The sequence below is a fragment of the Protomyctophum bolini genome (genome assembly GCF_963924005.1).
Source record: "Protomyctophum bolini genome assembly, chromosome: 5".
Lineage (NCBI taxonomy): Eukaryota > Metazoa > Chordata > Actinopteri > Myctophiformes > Myctophidae > Protomyctophum > Protomyctophum bolini.
The window spans coordinates 42,180,342-42,199,991 of record NC_137866.1 but is presented as its reverse complement, the minus strand read 5'-3'; the positions used below and the strand labels follow the sequence as shown (position 1 = coordinate 42,199,991).

Genomic DNA, 19,650 nt, shown 5'->3' with positions numbered 1-19,650 from the left:
AAATATTTATGTGTTGCCAATTTATTAGGAACATTCAGGCAGAGAAACAGCATTGCAGCATCGCTCTGGCTTCCTGTCAGCCCAGACCTCCTGGCCTATGGGACAGACCATAGTCGGGGGAGAAGCCTCCTGAGGTCAGGTGTCATTTCGGACACCTCTTATACTTAAATACAACAGGCTAAACTAAGTGACAGTACAATAGTAATGCTGACTAGTTAAGATAAGAATCTCCATGTACGTCCATACTAAAACGGATTCTGCTGACAGAGTGTAGGAGGTCAGTCCATGGGGGAAGTCAGCTGTTGGATTTGACAGCTGCAGTCAAGGCACTATGGTTTGAATACAAGTAAATAAACAGAAATGATCCGATTGGCATTCTAAAATTGCTGTTACACATTTCCATAAAAATAAATCCCCATCCCACCGGGGACCCCTGGTGGTTCAGAGGGCCCACTACAGTTATAATGCAACAAACTAAAAACAGCACTGCCTGGGAGAAAGGAAGCTGTCAGCCTCGAGGGGGGAGATGGACCCAGGATGTTTATGGGTGATGATGCTAGCTGGAGAGTGAATGACCTGAATGGCGCTACAGATTTAGAGCCAGACAGTCTCTCCTGGGCTTTTAAAGGACGGCCTGCGGTACGTCAAACAAGCCGGCCTGAAAGCAGTGTTGTCATAGCTGCTGGAGGCTGCTAGCTGTGTCATGTTTTCTGTGTGAGTGGATCCTCATATGACCGCTCTATGCCAGTTCCATTGAGGTTAGAAACGAGTGGCTCCTTTATCTCACTGATCATGACAGAGAGGAGTTGCTGCTTTATATTTTAGAACATGTTATGTTTTGTCTTTTGTTTTGTCTGTTTTGTCTGCGCTCACTCTCTCTCTCTCTCTCTCTCTCTCTCTCTCTCTCTCTCTCTCTCTCTCTCTCTCTCTCTCTCTCTTCTCTCTCTTTCTCTCTCACTCTCTCTCTCTCTCTCTGTTCTCCCCACAGGTCAGCATGTGAGAGGAATGGACAGTGAGAGTGAGACATCGGCCAGAATTCTATGGGACTACCTCTGTCTACATCAGCCTCTGGAAAAGGCAAGGAATAGTTTGATCACATGAAATCACACAAGTTGTTTTTATGTGTCAAACCAATCTAAAACCTAACCTGAAATGCCATAATTCACTGGTTCCCAACCTTGTCTACATTTTGAAAATCCCAAAAGTGTTCTTCTCGGTGACTCTGTCCAGTGGGTCCACCCATCTGCCACTTAACACGGCAGTCAGTGCTGAGTAGATTGAGAAATTCTCAACAATTTGAGTACTGTACTGTGCTTTAAGTATGTTTTGATGCCGGTACTTTTACTCAAGTAACATTTTTAACGTATAGGACTTTTACTAAGTATGTTTATATTGTGGTATTGCTACTTTTATTTACATGGTGGAATATTTTCCCCCTTGAAAATGGGAAAAATTTCCACCATACAATGACACCAGTCCAACAATAGACTCTGAGGCAGCAGATGTATTGTTAACAACATGAAAAATCTCCCACCACTGCCTCAGAGTCCATTGTTGGACTGGTGTCATTGTATCCTCAGAGCAGTGGTGGAAATATTTCCCATTTTCAATACTTTTGTACTTAATATTTCAATAGAATTATTTTAAAACTTTAGTTACTAGTTATTTTGTAGATTTTGATTGTTATTACAAAACATGCATTACCCACTTCAGCTGACCAGCAAGATCTGTTATTAAAAAAAATATTTGCATACATTTTCATACATTTGAAAAGGTGTGAAATGGGACAATCTGCATAATGAGAGCATTCTACTTTTGGTACCTTTTGATTAGCCTGGTTTCCAGCCTGATTTGTTTTGTCACTTCACTAGAAGTCACTTCGCTAGAAGTGACAAAACAAATGACGGAATGCAGCGAATCAGACTGGAGTGGAAACCAGTTGATGCCATATACCAGTTTGTACTTTTACTCAAGTACATTTTGAATTCCTGACTTTTACTTATAACAGAGTATTCCTACATTGCAGTACTCTCACTTAAATAAGAAATATGATTCCTTTCCCACCGCTGCCTCAGAGTGACGTCATCATTGGACTGGGTTGTCATGACTTGCGAGTGGCTGAGAGGTCGGCTGATCTCTTCCTGGAGGGATGGGCTCCCTGGCTGCTCTTCACTGGTTGCCAGGGCAACCAGACTGCAGGTCAGTTAAGGGCATGCCCCATTCAGTCTCTTTATGGACTAGTAAATGGACTTTATGTAGCGCCTCAGGCAACATTTAACTGGGGACCTTCCGATTCCAAGACGGCCGCCCTACTTCCTGACCTACTGCTATTCTGTCTGTCTGTCTGTGTCTCTCACACACAGTTCTCACTCACATGGGAGCCGCTCCTGTGAGCAATAAATGTTTATACCAAGCTTAGACAAGACCCCTATAAGACCCCCACACTGTGGCTGTGATAGTGACACCGTTAAAACATAAAACAACTTGTTGTTTTACATCAGCATGTTTTAATCAGGCTTATCGATGAGATATGAGCCTGATGTTGTCATGTTTTAATTAGGTGTGTGTGGATGTTTTAGGTGTGTGGACCAGACGAGAGGCGGATGTTTTCATGGAGGTGGCGCTCAGAATGGGGGTTCCCAGACACAGCATCCTACTGGAGACGGAGGCCACAAACACTGGAGAGAACATCCGCTTCTCCCACAGGGTTCTCAAAGAGACCAACACCCCAGGTAATGGACCCAAGTTGTGCCTTCAAGTTCTCCTTTGATGTTATCAACATCGGGATATGACACTAGATATTGTCTGGGATTTGGGATATTGTAATGTAGTGATATGGTATTAGTGTTGTGTTTTCCTGATTTTATAGTTAGAAAATGTTTTTAGATCAGCTTTTTCACTATTTTTGAGGGGCGCTAGCCCCTCCTATACACAGGTTTAATGTTTGTCTTTAGTTTGTTTTGTAAACGCGTTGACAAGGGAAAATGTATGTCATAATGTGTCATTTACGTCATATTGTCTCTTTATTGTTAATGCCGTTTAATGTTTGTGTTCGCACCGTTTGTTTTACATCACCATTACATCACCTAATCAACATGAGCTAGACTTTAATATATTAGCGCCCCTCACTTCACACAGGTGTGATCTTTGAAACGTTTTTTAAAGAAAGTACAAAATCACAACACGGTATTCATTTCACAATATCGATATCAAGGTCAAAGATATTGTGATATTTGATTTTGTCCACATCACCCACACCGAGTAAACAAAACAACCATTGTACTTGGAATAATAGACTCAACACATCCACACACATTCTCACTGCTCATTTATCTTAAAAGGATAGTGCAATGATTCTGTATTTGGCTTAATGATGTTTCTGTTCTTCCTGACCATGGTTCAGCCTCCAGGCTGATCCTGGTGCAGCAGCCCTTCATGGAGCGGCGGGTTTGTGCCACCTTCCAGCGCCAGTGGCCTGACGGGGTGGAACACACCCGCGCCATCATCACTTCCCCCCAGATGGACATGTCTGCATACCCCCACCCCTCTGTGGGCACCGCCTCTGATCTGATCACTTACATGCTGGGTAAGACTGTTATTACAACTGTAATATACATTAGGGGTGCAACAGTTCATTGAACTAATCGATTAAATCAATTATAAAAGCTAATCGATAATCTGTTTTGGTGGAAAGAACTGAAATTTATATATCTATAAAATCTATAAGCTAACGTGTAACGATGTGATATGTTGTTAGCTTGTAGAAACACTGTGCTACAACAAAGAATAACAGGGCTGAGGGTTAATCAGACTAACCGATTTAGTAATTTAAAAAAAGTCACTTAAAAAGTCTATTTAATAATCGCCGATAAGATAAATGCAGCCCTAATATACGTTTATTAATACAACATCACATTTTGTTGCTCTCCACAAGGATATTGAAGGATATTGTGTTGTGTTGTGTCTTGGCCATCCATTGTTCAGGTGTGCTGGAAAGAATCCGTGATTATCCTCAGAAAGGCTTCCAGGTGGAACAGCAAGTGACCCCGAGTGTTTTATCTGCCTACCATTGGCTCCTACAGGCAGGATACTGCCCCAAGTGACCTCCTGTACAATACATACAGTACTGTTTATCGTTGCTTAAGGTTTTTAGGGACAGCAGTGTCTCAGGAGGTATAGTGAGGCCACTTGGGAATCCGAAGGATCCCGGGTTTGATCCCCGGCTCACCCTGGGTTAGTGTCGATGTGTCCTTGATGAAGACACTGAACCCCTATCTTCTGCTGCTGCTGAGCGGGGTGCTGCCTTGCATAGGAATAGAATGTATACAAAAGTATAAACCATACAGAACGTTCTTTCACCCCATATTAATAAAAGTTGAGTCCAGGTACAGAACTTATGCTCTGACTATTGATTGCTATGTGATATTAAGGATCATCCCAAGGTTTTTAATATCAAACAAATATTTTGGGAACATCACTAATATTTTAGTAATTTGTTCGAACTAGTCCTTACCCGTTGGAATATATGAACACCAAATTATGTACAGTGATGTCACACACACACATGCACACACACGCACATACCCTCCCCCCCCCCACACACACACACACACACACACACACACACACACACACAAACCTGATAGTCGAGAAGTGTATCATCATTCCCATTTCGTATCGGGTGTCAGAGGAATTTGAGTCAGACTTCCATAGAACTGCCCACACATGGGTACAGTCCCAGACAAACAGACTCCCTGACTGACTGTTTGATGTTTTTATTATGAACACTTGTATAACTATAAAATTAAATGATCAGGAAACCAATAAACAAAATTCTCATAACTCATAAAATATCAGCTATCACTCATAAAACCACTGTACAAGTAAATTACTTGTACAGGTGGTTGGTGTGGTTACTTGAAGTAATACATGTTAACCACTAACTGCACATTTTAACATCACAGATAGTCACAAAAATCCTATAAAACATGAAATCACATGATTCATTCACATTCAATATTCACACGTGTTAACCTTCAAGGAACTGAGGAAGAGAGTGACAGAGAAAAGTAAATAGTATATATGTAAGTAAACTTTATAAAGCACCTTTCAAAGCATGTCAAGATCCTGCACAATAATGAAAATAAATCTAAAACCGTATAAATTGGTATAATTTGTTCAAATATATGAACAATAACACATACAATTATAAATAGATGGAGACAACATTCCATACACTTAAGTAAACTTTGTTTTTGCAAGTGCAGATACCTCTCTCTTGCATATACCTGTCTGTCAACAGAGAATAAAGACAATTAAAAAACGGAAGAAAAGAGAAACAAAAAAGAATGCTGGGCAGCACCTTTCCAAACATGATGAGTGTCATCATGCAGGACAAATGTTTGGAATTCTTTTGATTGATGCTTAAACCATGACTGTTTGCTCTTCATTGAAGGTAATTGAGTGTAACTAAAACAAAAATATGCTTGTTACAGTAATGCTTACCGCCGCACACATACGCTTGCACGCACGCACGCTCACACACACACACACACACACACACACACACACACACACACACACACACACACACACACACACACACACACACACAGTAACAAATTGATAGGACAGCTGGTGGCTTAATTCTATTGTTGAAATGAAAGATAATGATTCATGATCATCATCGAAAAAGGTGTTCCTTCTTAAAGGAGTTTCAGGGTTCACAGTTAATATGCAAATTATTTGACAAGCATACTGTAATTGCTCAGAGGTCTGATCACAAAGCCTTCATTGTGATTACTAGACTGGTCTGAAATTGTTCTTGCATCACAGTAGCAGCATTTGCAACATCACATTAAAAGAAAAACAAAGACACACACACACACACGCACGCGCGCACACACACGCACGCACGCACGCACGCACGCACGCACGCACGCACACACACACACACACACACACACACACACACACACACACAAACACACACATTTAACATAACATTACAATCACATAAGACTAAGGCCAGGCTTCTTTGATCTGGTACATTAAGCTCTATATTATTTAATTTTGGGATCAAGTTGTGCACAAAAGAGTGTTGAGTCTGATCTATATTAAATGTGGAATTAATACTGATGAATACTGTTCTGCCTTTGTTATCTTAATGCATGAACATTGCTGCAGCTTTCATGGATTGAATTTTGTCAAACCTGAATAGCCTAGTATAACATCATCAGCAGTGGTTCTCGACCTTTTCAGGCCCAATAATAATATCCCACAGAAAACAATTGTTAAAATACCCGATCTACAAGCTCACGCCTCGCAACGTTCAACGTTTCCTTCTCACATTATTTGACAATTTGCCAATGTTTGACCAGTTTTTATAGTATAGGTAATTGTCTTTTTTTTTAAAAGGTCTTACAAGTCTTTAAATTGTCACTTCACTGTCATCTGGGGACCCCCACAACATCATGTGGTGACCCCCCCCTGGAGGTCCCGACCCACAGGTTGAGAACCACTGTTCCATAGGGCCACACTTCCATGGCACACGGGTTCCACTCAGGAGAGTGTGGCATCAGGAGGTAAACAGATTGAAGCCACTTTGTTGAACTTGGGACCCAGATACAGCAGCGTGTCAGGGTCAAAGGGCATCTCTGGGATGGAGATGGCATCAAGCTGGGAGCTAGTCTCTTCTTCTCCTTCCTCTGCATATGGGTACGGAGCATAATCACCCAGCTCTTCCCCTGGAGCCTGGAGAGTGATCATCCTCTGGAAATGAACGGGTTCAAGGGGAAAATATGTCACCTGTGAACTGTGAACTTATAGGGCAATGACACTTTGGTGGAGGTTTAGGGCCGATTCATACTCCTATTTTAGAGCCGAATAAAAGTCGGTTCGGCTCTGTTAAGCCTACAATGTGACGTCATTTGAGGTCCCCGTCCTAAAGTCGGCTCTTCGGTGCTACCGGAAATTTCTGACGAGCCGAAATCATTTCGGCATTACAGCGCCGAAACAGCGGTAAAATAGGAGTATGAATCGGCCCTTAGGTTGTGTGGGTACTGGGTACCTACCATGCCATGATTGCAAACATTAGTGAGCTATCTTAGTTGCTCCATTTATTAGAAATTGAAATTCCAAAGTACAGAAGTCTCCCCATTGACTTACATTGCAAAGAGAAACAGGTCTCAAAGTCACTCTTTTTACACATAAATGACTAAAAACAAAGCAGATTCTGCCAATATAAAACAGTCCTATATAGTAAAATTAACCAGAAGTTGACAAAAAAGAGTGACAAGAACCAGATTTCACTGTGCAGTTTAAGTTAGTAGGGTATATTTATAGAAAGTTATATAGCTATTTTCGAAACAGTGTTACAAAGTGCTTTACAGATGTGTACTACACAACCCAAGCCTTTCTTTAAGAACTGAAATATAGTACCTGGTTTAATGTGCTGAAAATGTGGTCATATCTAGTCAAAGATGTATTCCCCCATTGAGAATATTTGTTGCCAGTTGTTGAACTCTGGTTCCCCCATTTAGAATATGTGTTGCCTGTTGAACTCTGGCTCCCCCATTGGGAATATTTCTTGCCTGTTGTTGAACTCTGTCAGAAACAAATGGCAAGTTAGATTGAAATAAGAAATGAATATGGTAAATAAATGAATACATAAATAAATAAATACATACCTTGGTAAAGTCATAGTTTGATTTCCAAGTTCCACTCTAAAAACAAAGGGTCACAATTAAAGTTATTTGACAGGAAATGTAGAATTATTTTCTTTCTTTCTTTCTTTTGTTGAATTCCACTTTTGCATTACCGTGCGCATGGAGTTCCCTCGATGAAACTGTCCTGCTCCAAGGGTCTGCTGTTGATGAATGGAGAACTCAGACTTGTCTCGCACTATTCTCATACTCGCTGGTCTACCTAGAGACTGCAGGGAAACAGGACATTTTTTGAATACATGGTTGCCAGGCCTGGAATTTCATCACTTATGGGCAAGGCCCTTGTCTTGGTGTTGTGTGGTGTTTGGGCACAAAGGTCAAATGCCAGGGCAGGAAGGCCATTCAAATACAATCAATTTAAGTCCACATAGGGGACTGCGCATAATTTAACATGCATTACTCCGACTACGTGGCTTTGTGTGCGGTTAGGGTTAGGGATGGTGGCTATGTGACCATGGCCTTCCTGCATGGACTCCATGAGATCCGTGCCCTGGTGGTATTCTGACAATTTGTGAAATACAGTATGTTAGAGATCACACTGTGCAGTGTGCAATAAGGCATAAGCATTTGAGTTCTCTTTATTGAACATTGGGATAATAATGTGTATGTATAGTGAAAATGACATCACTTACCGGTACTATAAATTGCTCAATCTTGACTCTTGAAATGTTACCAGGTGCTTGTGTTTGCATTTTGTTCGTGTCTACTTCGTTTATGGACGATACTGGCACCTGTCATAGAAAAAAGATTAAGCCTGAATTATGTTTTGCTGCGTGTGTGGGTGTACACTGAAAACAGCTGATGTACAATCTCATATCACATCGCACTGCATGTGTCTGTGACACATTATGAGCTGGTTGATCTGATTTTCATAGAACCAAGCCAGTGGTTAAAACTTGTCCCTCGATAACCCATTACTAGCCCGTGCAACAACATGATGCTGCTGCAAATTGACAATAAAAAAACTTGTTAAGTTAAGAACAATTACCTTAATTACCACAATTAAATTACAGTTTCAATACTTGAAAAAATAGATGTTTTCATATGATTGAATGCGGCAACACAAGATGCGTATTAACCTTGCAGTCTGAGCCTGGGAGCTCAGTGTTGAACTGTATCAGATGTTCTCCGGAGCCCTCATCTGGTATGAACTTGATCTCCTTTTTACACGTCAGCAGAAAGACCAGCAGTAGCACACCTGGTAGAACATCACCACCACATAATTATCATCTTTTCGTTTTACATGGTTTTACTATTTTGAAAATCATTAGTTCATCAATAGTTATTATAATAACAATAATAATCATCAATAGTTAAAATAGTCGATCTACAAGCTCACAACGTGTTGATGGCTATTTTCACTATTGTAAAATGTTTTTCGATTTGTAAGCTAGGGCTATGTATACTTTAATATTTTTAAGCACAGTTCATCATGAATATACAGGAATGCTGCACAACATTTTGCATAATCTGTGATCCTTCTCCTGTATGTGCACAGTTTATCCTTATTATCATCTAGAACACAATGTGAAACCTCTGAGGTATTTTAGTAATTAAATGACTTGTCTTGTGAATGTGAATGAATGTATTACAGATGTGCGTTTACCTAATAGAAGCAGCATGGCAGCCAAAAGCATTCCAATGGCTCCTGCCCCCATTCTAGAGCTCTTGGCTTGGCGGAGGCGACAGTTGGGCATCCCCGGCTCTACACAGTTACACACCGTGATTGACAGGTTGTGGAGCGCAGAGTGACCCTGCAGATCAAACACTTCCAGCAGAAGCTCATAGTGTCCGGCGTAAACGTTGTCGCCCTTGACCAGATTCACGGAGTAGCCTGAACCGGGAGATAGAAACACACACTGTACATTGTGTACTGCAATGTAAATGAAACCAAATGAGGGTCCATTTGGGTTCAATTGTACACAATCAGCTTTAAATGAAGACAGAGGATTTTGCAGTGTACAGGACACAAAGGATATCATTACTGATGACAAATCTATATCAATCCTATCACATTTTATTTTTTTGGTTACCTACAACTCCAGCACATATCGTCAACTTTTTTCTTTCTTTCTTTCTTTCTTTCTTTCTTTCTTTCTTGAAACGAGGGCAACTTGGCGTTCAGCATAGTTGAGCTGTGAACTGTGCGTGTGTAACCCAGGTTTATAATTGTATGTCTGTATTTGTATCTCTGTATTTGCATGGTCACAGTACCATCTGCATCAGTACACATGCATTAATCTCAGCTCATCACACCGATCACTCACTCACTCACTCACACCAGTTTGGAATCAGCAATTATCACCACACCCTAGTATAATAATAAAGCACAGCACTTTTGTCTCAGTCAGTGAGGTGCACAATGCACATCACTGGCTATGGCAGGTCTGTATTGTATCCCTTCTTCTACAAACATTTTACTCTTCATTACAATACATTATATTAACACTGATACTGATGATGATTTTAGACCTCAAAACTATGCTGGTGATCTAAACTGATGAGCTGGATGAGCTGTAGAACTTGAACTGAATATTATTGTTTGAAATGTTTGAAGTGTTTCAACTGTTTTGTTTGATTTTGGTTATTTTAATTTGACGTTTGGAACTTTAAGGATTATTTGATTTTGATAAGATATTTAATTTGGCCTTTTTGTGTTCAGGTTTTTCCCTCACATTACCCCTCTGACCTTGAAAGGACTTTAGACAAACTATGAACAAGTGACTGAGTTTACTTTTGGGTTGAATTACTCTGATATCTGCATTGTTTGTTTTTGTTTTCTTCAATAATAAATAATATCTTAAGCATAATTTACAGTGTCTTGGGTTCTTTAGGATTTCAATGCAAATTCCTTCCACCATACGCCTTCTTCTGACAGCAGTACTGGTCCAACCGTGTGTGTGTTGACCTGACCTGACCTGACTCAATATCAGACAGACATACACACACTCTTGGGAACGGTTGGCACCGCTCGAAAAAATATAACAAATTAATATTCTGTGAGACATTTTAATAGCCATCTCAGAATCAGCCCATACCGTGCTCAGGATCCAAACTCCACCGTCCTTTGACTTTCCCTTGAAGCTTAAAGTGGAATGGCCCGCCATAGGGCTCTCCGTCCAGGTCAAAGGCGGTGATGTTGGCCCCAGAGGGGCCGTCGGAGAGGCACATGTCCATGGTGTTTTCAACCAGGCTCGGTACATTGTCATTCTGGTCTTTCAGGTGAATGTTGAGGGTTCCAGTTCCCGTCATTGGAGGCACACCTGGCAATCATAGTTTAAACAGCACCTGGTACAATGTGGTGCCACAGTATGCTGTACAACTGTGTGTATAGTTGTGTACCCTTATAACAAAATGACACTTTGGCAGAGGTTTGGGGTTGTGTAGTTACCTTGCTATGTAAATATGCAAATATTGTAGCCTATAGTGAGATATATATATATATATATATATATATATCTATCTCTCTTCAATGGTAGCTCCAAAATGTATCATTCAGAATAGCCTGAATGGCTTAAATTGCACTATAACGGATCTGAATGTCTCTCCTTTAGCACACAAAATGATACAAAACCCGACTCCTATCTGGATCTAATTCAAATACTACATAGACTGCACTTTGTTTGTTTAATTCCTAATCAACAGAGCAACTATTGACGATCTCATTATTGAGTCACATAGTACACAACCCCAATCTCCACCAAGTGTCCGTGTGCTTTAAGCGTGATTTATGCTTTGTTGTAGCGCACTGAAAATAGATTATCTATCTATGCATTGTATTGAGCACGACAACATATATATTGTATACTATATACTTTAAGTAGGGGGTTCCTACCATTGTCTACAGCAAGCACTGTTACTTTATAGACATTGTGCTTAACGAATGGTGACTCTCGGTCTAATGTCCTATTTGTGGTTATTTCGCCAGTCTTCGAGTCCACTTTGACCCAGTCACCCGGATCATCACCTTTCTTGTATCTGTAACACATTAGACGTTTCAACGTTTAGTCCACATTGGCTTTGCTTGACTGCCGCATCTATAACAACGATCCGTTGACACGTAGTACCAGATGTAGATGTGACTTACACAATTGTATTGCCATGTGTGTCTAGGTCTATGGCAGTAAGTGTCTCCAGATAGCGTCCCACAGCAACGTTCTCCTCCACCACCACGTCTTTGACAGGGGAGGTGAAGACGGGAGGGTCATTGACGTCCTCCACGTTCACTGTCACCTGGCGGGTGGCGAGAGGGGGCACCGAACCTGTGCCAGGCTCACCCACGACGGTGAGAACATCCCAGACACCTGTACTGGGACGACTCCGGACTTTACATGAGTAGTAAGGAGCCTCGTTCACCACGCTGATGGTCAGGTTTTTCTGAGAACCCTCCTCGAAGTCCAGATGCTGTCAATGTAGGAAGATGGGACATTTTATAACAAATATTGTACATTGAACAATGGGGGCTGCCCTAAGGTTCGACCTCCCGCTAGTTCGACCGGATTAAGGTTGGTGAGGGATGCGTTAAAACGACCAGATTAAGGTTGGTGAGGGATGCGTTAAAATGACCGGATTAAGGTTGGTGACGGATGAGTTAAAACGACCGGATTAAGGTTGGTGACGGATGCGTTGCTATGTTTAGGTTAGAGATGGGGTTGGCTTGTTAAGTACTAATTCTAGCCTTGATACCATAACCCCAAAATAAACAAGTAAATATATTTTTTGTCAACCTATGCACTGCAGATAACCTCCCCCCACCCCCAAAAAAACAATTGGTGCAGCTTTTAACCAGTTTATGATTCATCATGCAATGGGAATGCTTTCAGTCCTCCCAGACCACACTTTGTTAGTTATCTTTGCTAATGTAAGTCAGTGCAATTCAAGCCAGGAAGCAGAATGCTTCTATGTGCAGCAATTTACACCAATTATTTCTATACAGACAAAGCTAGCAGCGAGTGTTGTGGATAGAAGGATTATCACTTTCCCCATTCATAAGAAATCAGACGGGCATGACTGGCACGCAATCATGCAATTACTTAAGTTTAAAGATGACGTTGACTTTGAACAAAACAATTACTGGTTTAACTACTTCACAGGCAAAATACCTTTTCCACAAACAGCACTCCGTCATTTGTATCGGGGTCAGTGTCTATTCTGAAGTTGTGCATGGCGTTTCCGTGGATGATGCTATATTCTGCCTTCCAGGCTGCAGTGCCCTTTGCGTCCTTGTCTGAAACATGCAGCCGTAAAATAGTTACATTGCTCTCTCCCTCCTTTATACTTCCTAGAACCTGTGAAAGAAATATTGGAGGCTGTAAGAAAATGATGCTTCTATACTCTCAATTTATATTCCAATGTTGTTTTCTGTCACATGCGACATGACAGAAAGGACTATAGAACAACTGTGCTCACGGTTTGTCCTGTGAAAACCGGAAGGTGGTTATTTCCATCTTCTATGTGGACGATGACAGTGCAGGTGCTGGACAGCTGGACTTGTTCCCCACGGTCCCTGGCCTCCACAAGGATCGTGTACTTCTCTGCTTTCTGTGTGCATGTGTGTTTGTGTGTGAGGGGGCAAGTGCACAACTTTTAAAAACAATTATTTTATATGTATCACATTCATTTAAAGTCATGCTAATTAAACTTTTAGCATTACTTTAAAGTAAACGTTTTAGGCAAATAAGACTTTTTTCCCATGATGAAGACAAAAGTCAAAACCTTGGTAGTAATGTTTTTGTATTTAAATTGGAGTGTGATAATCCATTCCTTTTGTATACTGGCTATGATGCAACTGTCATTCATCTTTATTGTGACCACACAACAGTATTGCAAGACAGGCCTCAAAATCAAATGTAAACAAAGTGGTTTCTGCCAAAATGCAGTACAAAGGAAACGGGTTCTGGTAGTTTTGTGAACGAGAAATTGCTGTATTCATGACAACACTTCTGTAGTGCAATAAAAATCTATAAGTCAATATTAGGTGTAACCTGAGTGCTAAAATGCACAGTAGGCATAACAGCTGAAACAAAATAATATGCAAGGTGCAGGACATAATTATTAGATATTTATACTATATCATAATTTGAGCTATTATTATATTGAGAGAAAGTTTTCATATTTGGGTGACTTTGAGACCTGTTTCTTTGTATACAATGTGAATGGTATGAATTCTGTTCCTCACTCACAGAGTGCAGAAGCAACGGATAAAGATTAATCAGATATTTGCACATGTTGGCCAGAACCAACCCAAGGAATTTAAGACTCCTCTCACCTCATAGTCCAGGCACCCTCTAAATGCAATGGTTCCATGTCCATCTTTCTGGGTGAGGAAGAACTCCAAGTCACTTGGTTTAGGAGTGACGGAGACTATTCTTAAATCAAAGGTTCCATTATTGGTCTTTGGGTTGTCTTTATCGTTTGCCACAACAGTGAGTAGGAAAGTGCCTGGAATAATACACAGTCAAAAGAATAATATACTCGCAATGTTATCAATAATTGTATTTGTATGGTTCAATTAGCAAAAAGAAAAAGCCATTACCTTGTGGGGAAGACTCTTTCATGCTGATCTCAAGCAGTTCCTTGGTGAAAATGGGAGCGTTGTCATTTATGTCTGCAATCTGGAGTTCAATCCCCAGTTTTGTGTCCAAACTATTTTTGTCCAGGTCATATAACTCAAATGTCAGCTGCAATTAAACACAAACAATTACAATAGAGTAGCTTTAAATTAAACATAGAATGATCATTATGAATGAAGCAGAACATACATTTGATTAAAGTATAGTAAATAATAATGGTTAAGCAAATAATGATGTATTAATTTCACAATATACAATGTCTCAGTAAATTGCATCTAACCTTAAGTATTTTATACTGTTCGTAGTCTACTTTTCCATTGACCCAGATTTGTCCTGTATTTGTATCGATCTCCAATAATCCAATTGGATCCCGATCAACACCATCGCCATGCAGTTTAAAATTTTGCCTGAACTTTTTCACAATTCCTATCTGAGAAGAAGACAAAGAACAAGAAGAGATCATATTATCTGCACATAAAATTCCTACAGTATGTACCAAGTTCCTATACTGTAGTCTGTAGCCTACATCAGTGGGTCTCAAAGTGATTCCTGTGGACCCCCGGGAGTCCTTGAGGGGGTCCCTTAGGAACAGTTTAAACTAAGGCTGTCAAAAAAAAACGCGTTAATGGCATTAATCAATTGCGTTAATTAATTGCGTTAAAATATTTCACGCAATTAACGCATGTTAGTGAGTGTTCCCCCTAACATGCGCCCGTGCGCGCGGCTCAGGAACGTCCAGAGCATAACTCACTGTCACTGTAGCACAGTCATGATTGAACAACACCAGAGAGATAGCTTGTAGTTGGGTTGCCAAGTGGTTTGATTCTGTAACTCTGTTGCAATTACTTTGTCTGCCTAGTAAAGCCCCATTAGGCTACACTGCACAGTCACACACACGCCTCGTCCAGTTTTCCTCCCTCCACTGCACGCATGCACACACACACACACACACACACACACACACACACACACACACACACACACACACACACACACTACTAGTGTTAGCTATCAGCGCGCTGCAAGAATCACTCGGGTCCGTCGCAACTTGTGGACAGTTTGAAAATGCGGGTCCTACGTGCATTAAGCCATTAACGTTTGTCCGGCTGGTTTCGTTTTGTCCTACGCGATAACGTGAATCAGCATGGCTGCGCCTGCACTGCAGTATAGCTATTACCAAAACAAACACATGGTACTTTTGTGTCGCACATGGAAAGCAACTGAAAACGACCATGGATATATTAAAGACAGTTCCCCTGTGCTGCTGTGCACAGCGGAGATAATGCACAACTCCAGGTACGAACCAAAACACTGACTGAAGCTGATTCACGACTAAGGGCTGTATTTTGCGTGTCTTAAGTACCAGGTCTTATTCCCTAACTTGAGTAAACTAAAGACCTGGAGGCGTGATCAATGCTCTTTGTCCACTCAGAATAGCCAAATGGCATAGATCACGCCTCCAGGTCTTTAGTTTACTCAAGTTAGGGAATAAGACCTGGTACTTAAGACACGCAAAATACAGCCCTAACTGTCTCCAGACTAGTCCTGCAGTCGCGCAATGGAGGAGAGACAATCTCGCCTCTCACTATAGTCCACTACAAAGCCTTAAAACCTACATTTATATGTTATTCAATAATTACTTTAGCGCAAAATATAGGCTTTTCTAAACCAAGCCCTGTTTCAAAAATGCTTATGTGCCATTATTGTATTTTGTAGTCTACAGTTTAACCCATTGCTTCTCAGCTATTTTAATTTCAAGGACCCCCAAATTAAATTGATAGAAAGTAGCCTAGGCCATTTCATTATGATTTTCATCTCTGGACTGGGACCCCAGTCTCCATTTATCCATCCATCCATCTTCAACCGCTTATCCCTAGTCGGGTCGCGGGGGCAACAGCTCCACCAGAGTGTTCCAGACTTCCCTCTCCAGAGCAACATTAGTGACTTCCTCCTGGGGGACCCCAGTCTACATGGCCAAAAGCCAGTGTTCATTTAACTCAAAGTGTAGGCTAGGCCTACAAATGCTCACATCACATCATGGCTATACTAAATGCATTAGAAAACAAAAAACATTCAAAAACTAATGTATATCTGCTTTCTGTCATTTATATTTCCATTTCCACAACAATAAACAGGAAAACATGGCATATTTTGGACATAGTTCGAATGGTGATTAATCATGATTAAATTAATTTTGAAGCTGTGATTAATCTGATTAAAATTTTTAATCATTTGACAGCCCTAGTTTAAACACTTTAAAACTGTTTTGTGTACTTGGGTTAGGTTAGGGGATTTAGAAGAATACAGAATGAAAATATTGAACAACACAAATCTTCTCTGTCCCTGGCACAATATATTTTCAGATGGGGGTCTGTAGTCAAAGAAGAATCCATTTGGAGGTCCTGTACATGGCCACACAGGCTCTATATATTGTATACTCACTTTGTCAAGTGCATATGGGAAAGGTCCTTTACTTTCTTCCTCAATTGTGTAAGAATCTATGATCCAGTCTCTCTTCTGTCGCTGCAGACTATCCATGGATGCCCCCCTGTGGACCCCCATACACTGTAATGGTAGAACAACATTGCAGTTAAAAAAAGACAAGCAGACATAATTATTATAATAATTATTTAAAAAACAACACAATAAATAAATATGATATGAAATATCATCGCTGTCGGGTGGAAACCACCTGACTCAATTTATTTAGGTTTTATAAAAAAAATATTTTGATTTCATTTCATTTTTTTTCATAAATCAATGCTATTGAATACCCTTCACATCGCTTCAGACAAAACCTCTAAACTATTGGTCCCTCAAAGTGTCTACTAAAGCAGCCAACTGCACCACCTCTCCCCCCTCATGCAAGTAATTGACAATATATAAAGGTACCAATACCAACTTTGATGAGGCAGTATTGAAAATATATATAATGTTTTCTTCATTATATTTTTCATTTCATGAAAATGAAAACAGTCAGTCAGTTATTACTTCACATTTAATTGTATAGAAAGTGTTCTGTCCATTTTAGTTTGTGTAAGCCTATAGAAAATAGGTGTGTTATATTATATGGGTCAACAGAAAACACATAAAGCATGAGTGACATGTGGGAGGGGTTTCAAAATAAATAGAAGAAAAACAAATACATTCTCTCGCACTCTCCAGTGTGGAGTGGATTTCTATTTGGTCAATGAATTAGAATAAATAGTTACTGATGTTGTGGAGACAAAAATATGCAATTCACCTCTAAATTGACCTGAAACCCAGTTCAATGTTGCCTGTAATCTACACTCATTAATCACATGGAAACATGTCATGAGTGCATGTTGCTGAAATTAAAAGATGCATTTCTATTGCTGATAGGGATCTGAATGATAGAATGGATATCTGAGTGATTGATTCCAATATAAACTGATTATCTTAAAACGATATAGTCCTTACCAGAATTATGAGACAACTGATTGTGATTCTCCCCATAATGTAATCAGAGTCTATTCATGCAGTAAGTTAGTCCAGTGCCTCGGAGCAAACGTAACTGAATGGAAACAAACACAACTTGAAACACTATATGTGGGAGGGCAAATAAAGGATGGCATGTGACATCATCATACACACCTGACAGTGAATGGGTGTGTGCTGTTGCTGTATAGTAGCCTACATTTACATGAATCCTTTTGCCATCATTTCTCAGGAATGTGAGGATGCAATATCTCATTTTTCAGTCCAACAATACAGCAATAATAATAATAATAATAGTAACAATAATAATAATTATTATTATAAAGCAACTGGCTTTGAATGGTAAATAAATGGTGCATGTGAGCTGTTGTGTATAGCTTTTGCATTCCCTTACTCATTTTTGAACCATTTGAACCAGCACGGTATGCTTAGTCGACAGGAGTCCCACAAGGCACTGAGCTAGTCCCCCTCTTGTTTTCACTCTACATTACATAGTTTAGCCGAAATAGTTAATCTACAAGCACACAACGCATTGTGAGCTTGTAGATCGGCTATTTTCTCCTATAATGTTTACCGTATAATATACAGGTATAGTCGGTTTCAAGCTTTTATGCTTTATTTCAGATAATTCAATCTAGAGAGGGCAGAACGAGACATGCCGCAGACAAGACGGGGGTCGGATCATAATCTGGGGCCTAGGTCGATACATTTCTAAACAGTAATGGGCAGCTGTTGACTGTATACAATTTTTATTTTATTTTAGTACCTATATCTAGTTCTGCGTTAACTTGGGCGTACAATATTACTTCCTTAGTTAAAATATTCAAATTATATTAGAATTATTTTATTTTGAAATCATTATATTATCATCATGATTATCTGTCATCATCAATCATTAGTTACCGGTATTATAGAAAGTCCTTACAACTGCAATGTTTGTTAGCATGGCTTATGTTCCTTAGAATCTATGGTTCTCGCTGAATAAAATGTACTTAGTTAAGGTAGTTAAACAGACACATAAGGTATGCACAGTTAGTTTGTAGTTTGCATAATTATGAATATCCAGTTCAACAACACCCAGCTATGTTTTGCATTTCCTACAATAGAGAACGAATCACACCAGTGTTTTTTTCCAGCTTAGGTTTTCATTATGAAGGCATTGTTAACGAAGCCATGAAGTCGTAATGCAGCAACTGTATTTTCTCAATATTCTTTTTTTTTCTTGTCTGTGCAAAAATAAGTATTCTTGATACTTTCACTCCACTGTAGACAAATATTGTACTTTTGATCAACATTTCTAAGAAGGGAAAAGTATAGTATTGTGAAATACCCACATAAGCTCTAGCCTCGGTCACAGGCTTATACTTATCTGTGAAAAGAAAAGCCTGGTCACAACGTAATTACGGCAGAGAAGCTATCGGCGGACGTATCCTCCGGAATATCCGTCAGATGTATTTCCCCCGGATACGATATTTTCCCGACCAATCACAACACATGTTTCATTCGCGGAGAATGTAAACTGATTTGCAAAGCATCAACGTCATTTCCCTGGGCAATACTTCCGCTGAAATTCTGCAACTTCCGCTGATAGTCTTTTCAGAGTAGGTCTTGCCCAGGGTGCATACGCTCCATTTCAAATGTAGCTAATTTGTGTTTCTGCATGGAATACCTTTGAATTGTGGCAGAAAATATCTCAATTCTAATGCAGCATATTCATTAGAAAAGATTATTGTATTTTTTACAGTAAAGCATGCACTTTTGCGTTTTGAATATAACTCAAGTACAAATTTGACTAAGCAACTCTCACTTGTAGCTGAGTAAGGCAAAGTATAACTCAAGTACGGGGGTTGCACTGGTAAGATGTTGCGTCTTAGACATTAGGAAACTGCATGATT

The 19,650-nt window shown here is 40.0% G+C and overlaps 2 protein-coding genes across 5 annotated transcripts; one reads left to right on the top strand and one right to left on the bottom strand.

Moving 5' to 3' along the window:
* Positions 1-500: 500 nt before the first annotated feature.
* On the top strand, positions 501-4,313 carry LOC308315962 (uncharacterized protein SCO4629-like). Of its 3 annotated transcripts, none has more exons than XM_080764237.1 (6): positions 501-639; positions 989-1,077; positions 2,076-2,199; positions 2,580-2,732; positions 3,404-3,586; positions 3,985-4,313. In XM_080764237.1, the coding sequence occupies exons 2-6, from the start codon at positions 1,006-1,008 to the stop codon at positions 4,101-4,103; spliced, it is 651 nt and encodes a 216-aa protein (XP_080620363.1). In that variant the 5' UTR covers positions 501-639; positions 989-1,005; the 3' UTR covers positions 4,104-4,313. The 3 variants fall into 3 exon arrangements, with proteins under 3 accessions (XP_080620363.1, XP_080620364.1, XP_080620365.1); XM_080764238.1 differs by having other exon boundaries at positions 540-714; XM_080764239.1 differs by having other exon boundaries at positions 599-639; positions 2,561-2,732.
* A 2,177-nt stretch (positions 4,314-6,490) lies between these two features.
* LOC308315037 (cadherin-like protein 26) lies at positions 6,491-17,827 on the bottom strand. 2 transcript variants are annotated; one of them, XM_080762860.1, is made up of 17 exons: positions 17,738-17,827; positions 16,739-16,861; positions 14,577-14,726; positions 14,260-14,404; positions 13,993-14,165; positions 13,134-13,265; positions 12,827-13,012; positions 11,812-12,128; positions 11,560-11,702; positions 10,763-10,987; positions 9,331-9,558; positions 8,804-8,922; positions 8,357-8,455; positions 7,820-7,933; positions 7,689-7,724; positions 7,441-7,605; positions 6,491-6,771 (listed from the first exon to the last, which is right to left on the bottom strand). In XM_080762860.1, the coding sequence occupies exons 1-17, from the start codon at positions 17,771-17,773 to the stop codon at positions 6,562-6,564; spliced, it is 2,601 nt and encodes an 866-aa protein (XP_080618986.1). In that variant the 5' UTR covers positions 17,774-17,827; the 3' UTR covers positions 6,491-6,561. The 2 variants fall into 2 exon arrangements, with proteins under 2 accessions (XP_080618986.1, XP_080618987.1); XM_080762861.1 differs by having other exon boundaries at positions 13,993-14,036.
* Positions 17,828-19,650: the final 1,823 nt, after the last annotated feature.

Excerpts from the sequence above, each read along its gene's own strand:
- LOC308315037 (XM_080762860.1), bottom strand. The coding sequence starts at position 17,773 with ATGGGGAGAATCACAATCAGTTGTCTCATAATTCTG. Across the intron at positions 9,559-10,762 it reads GAGTTTGGATCCTGAGCACG|GCTACTCCGTGAATCTGGTC; the intron begins GTATGGGCTGAT and ends CTCCCGGTTCAG. Across the intron at positions 7,606-7,688 it reads CAAACTATGACTTTACCAAG|AGTTCAACAACAGGCAAGAA; the intron begins GTATGTATTTAT and ends TGTTTCTGACAG.
- LOC308315962 (XM_080764237.1), top strand. The coding sequence starts at position 1,006 with ATGGACAGTGAGAGTGAGACATCGGCCAGAATTCTATGGGACTACCTC. Across the intron at positions 2,733-3,403 it reads CAAAGAGACCAACACCCCAG|CCTCCAGGCTGATCCTGGTG; the intron begins GTAATGGACCCA and ends ACCATGGTTCAG. Across the intron at positions 3,587-3,984 it reads TCTGATCACTTACATGCTGG|GTGTGCTGGAAAGAATCCGT; the intron begins GTAAGACTGTTA and ends TCCATTGTTCAG.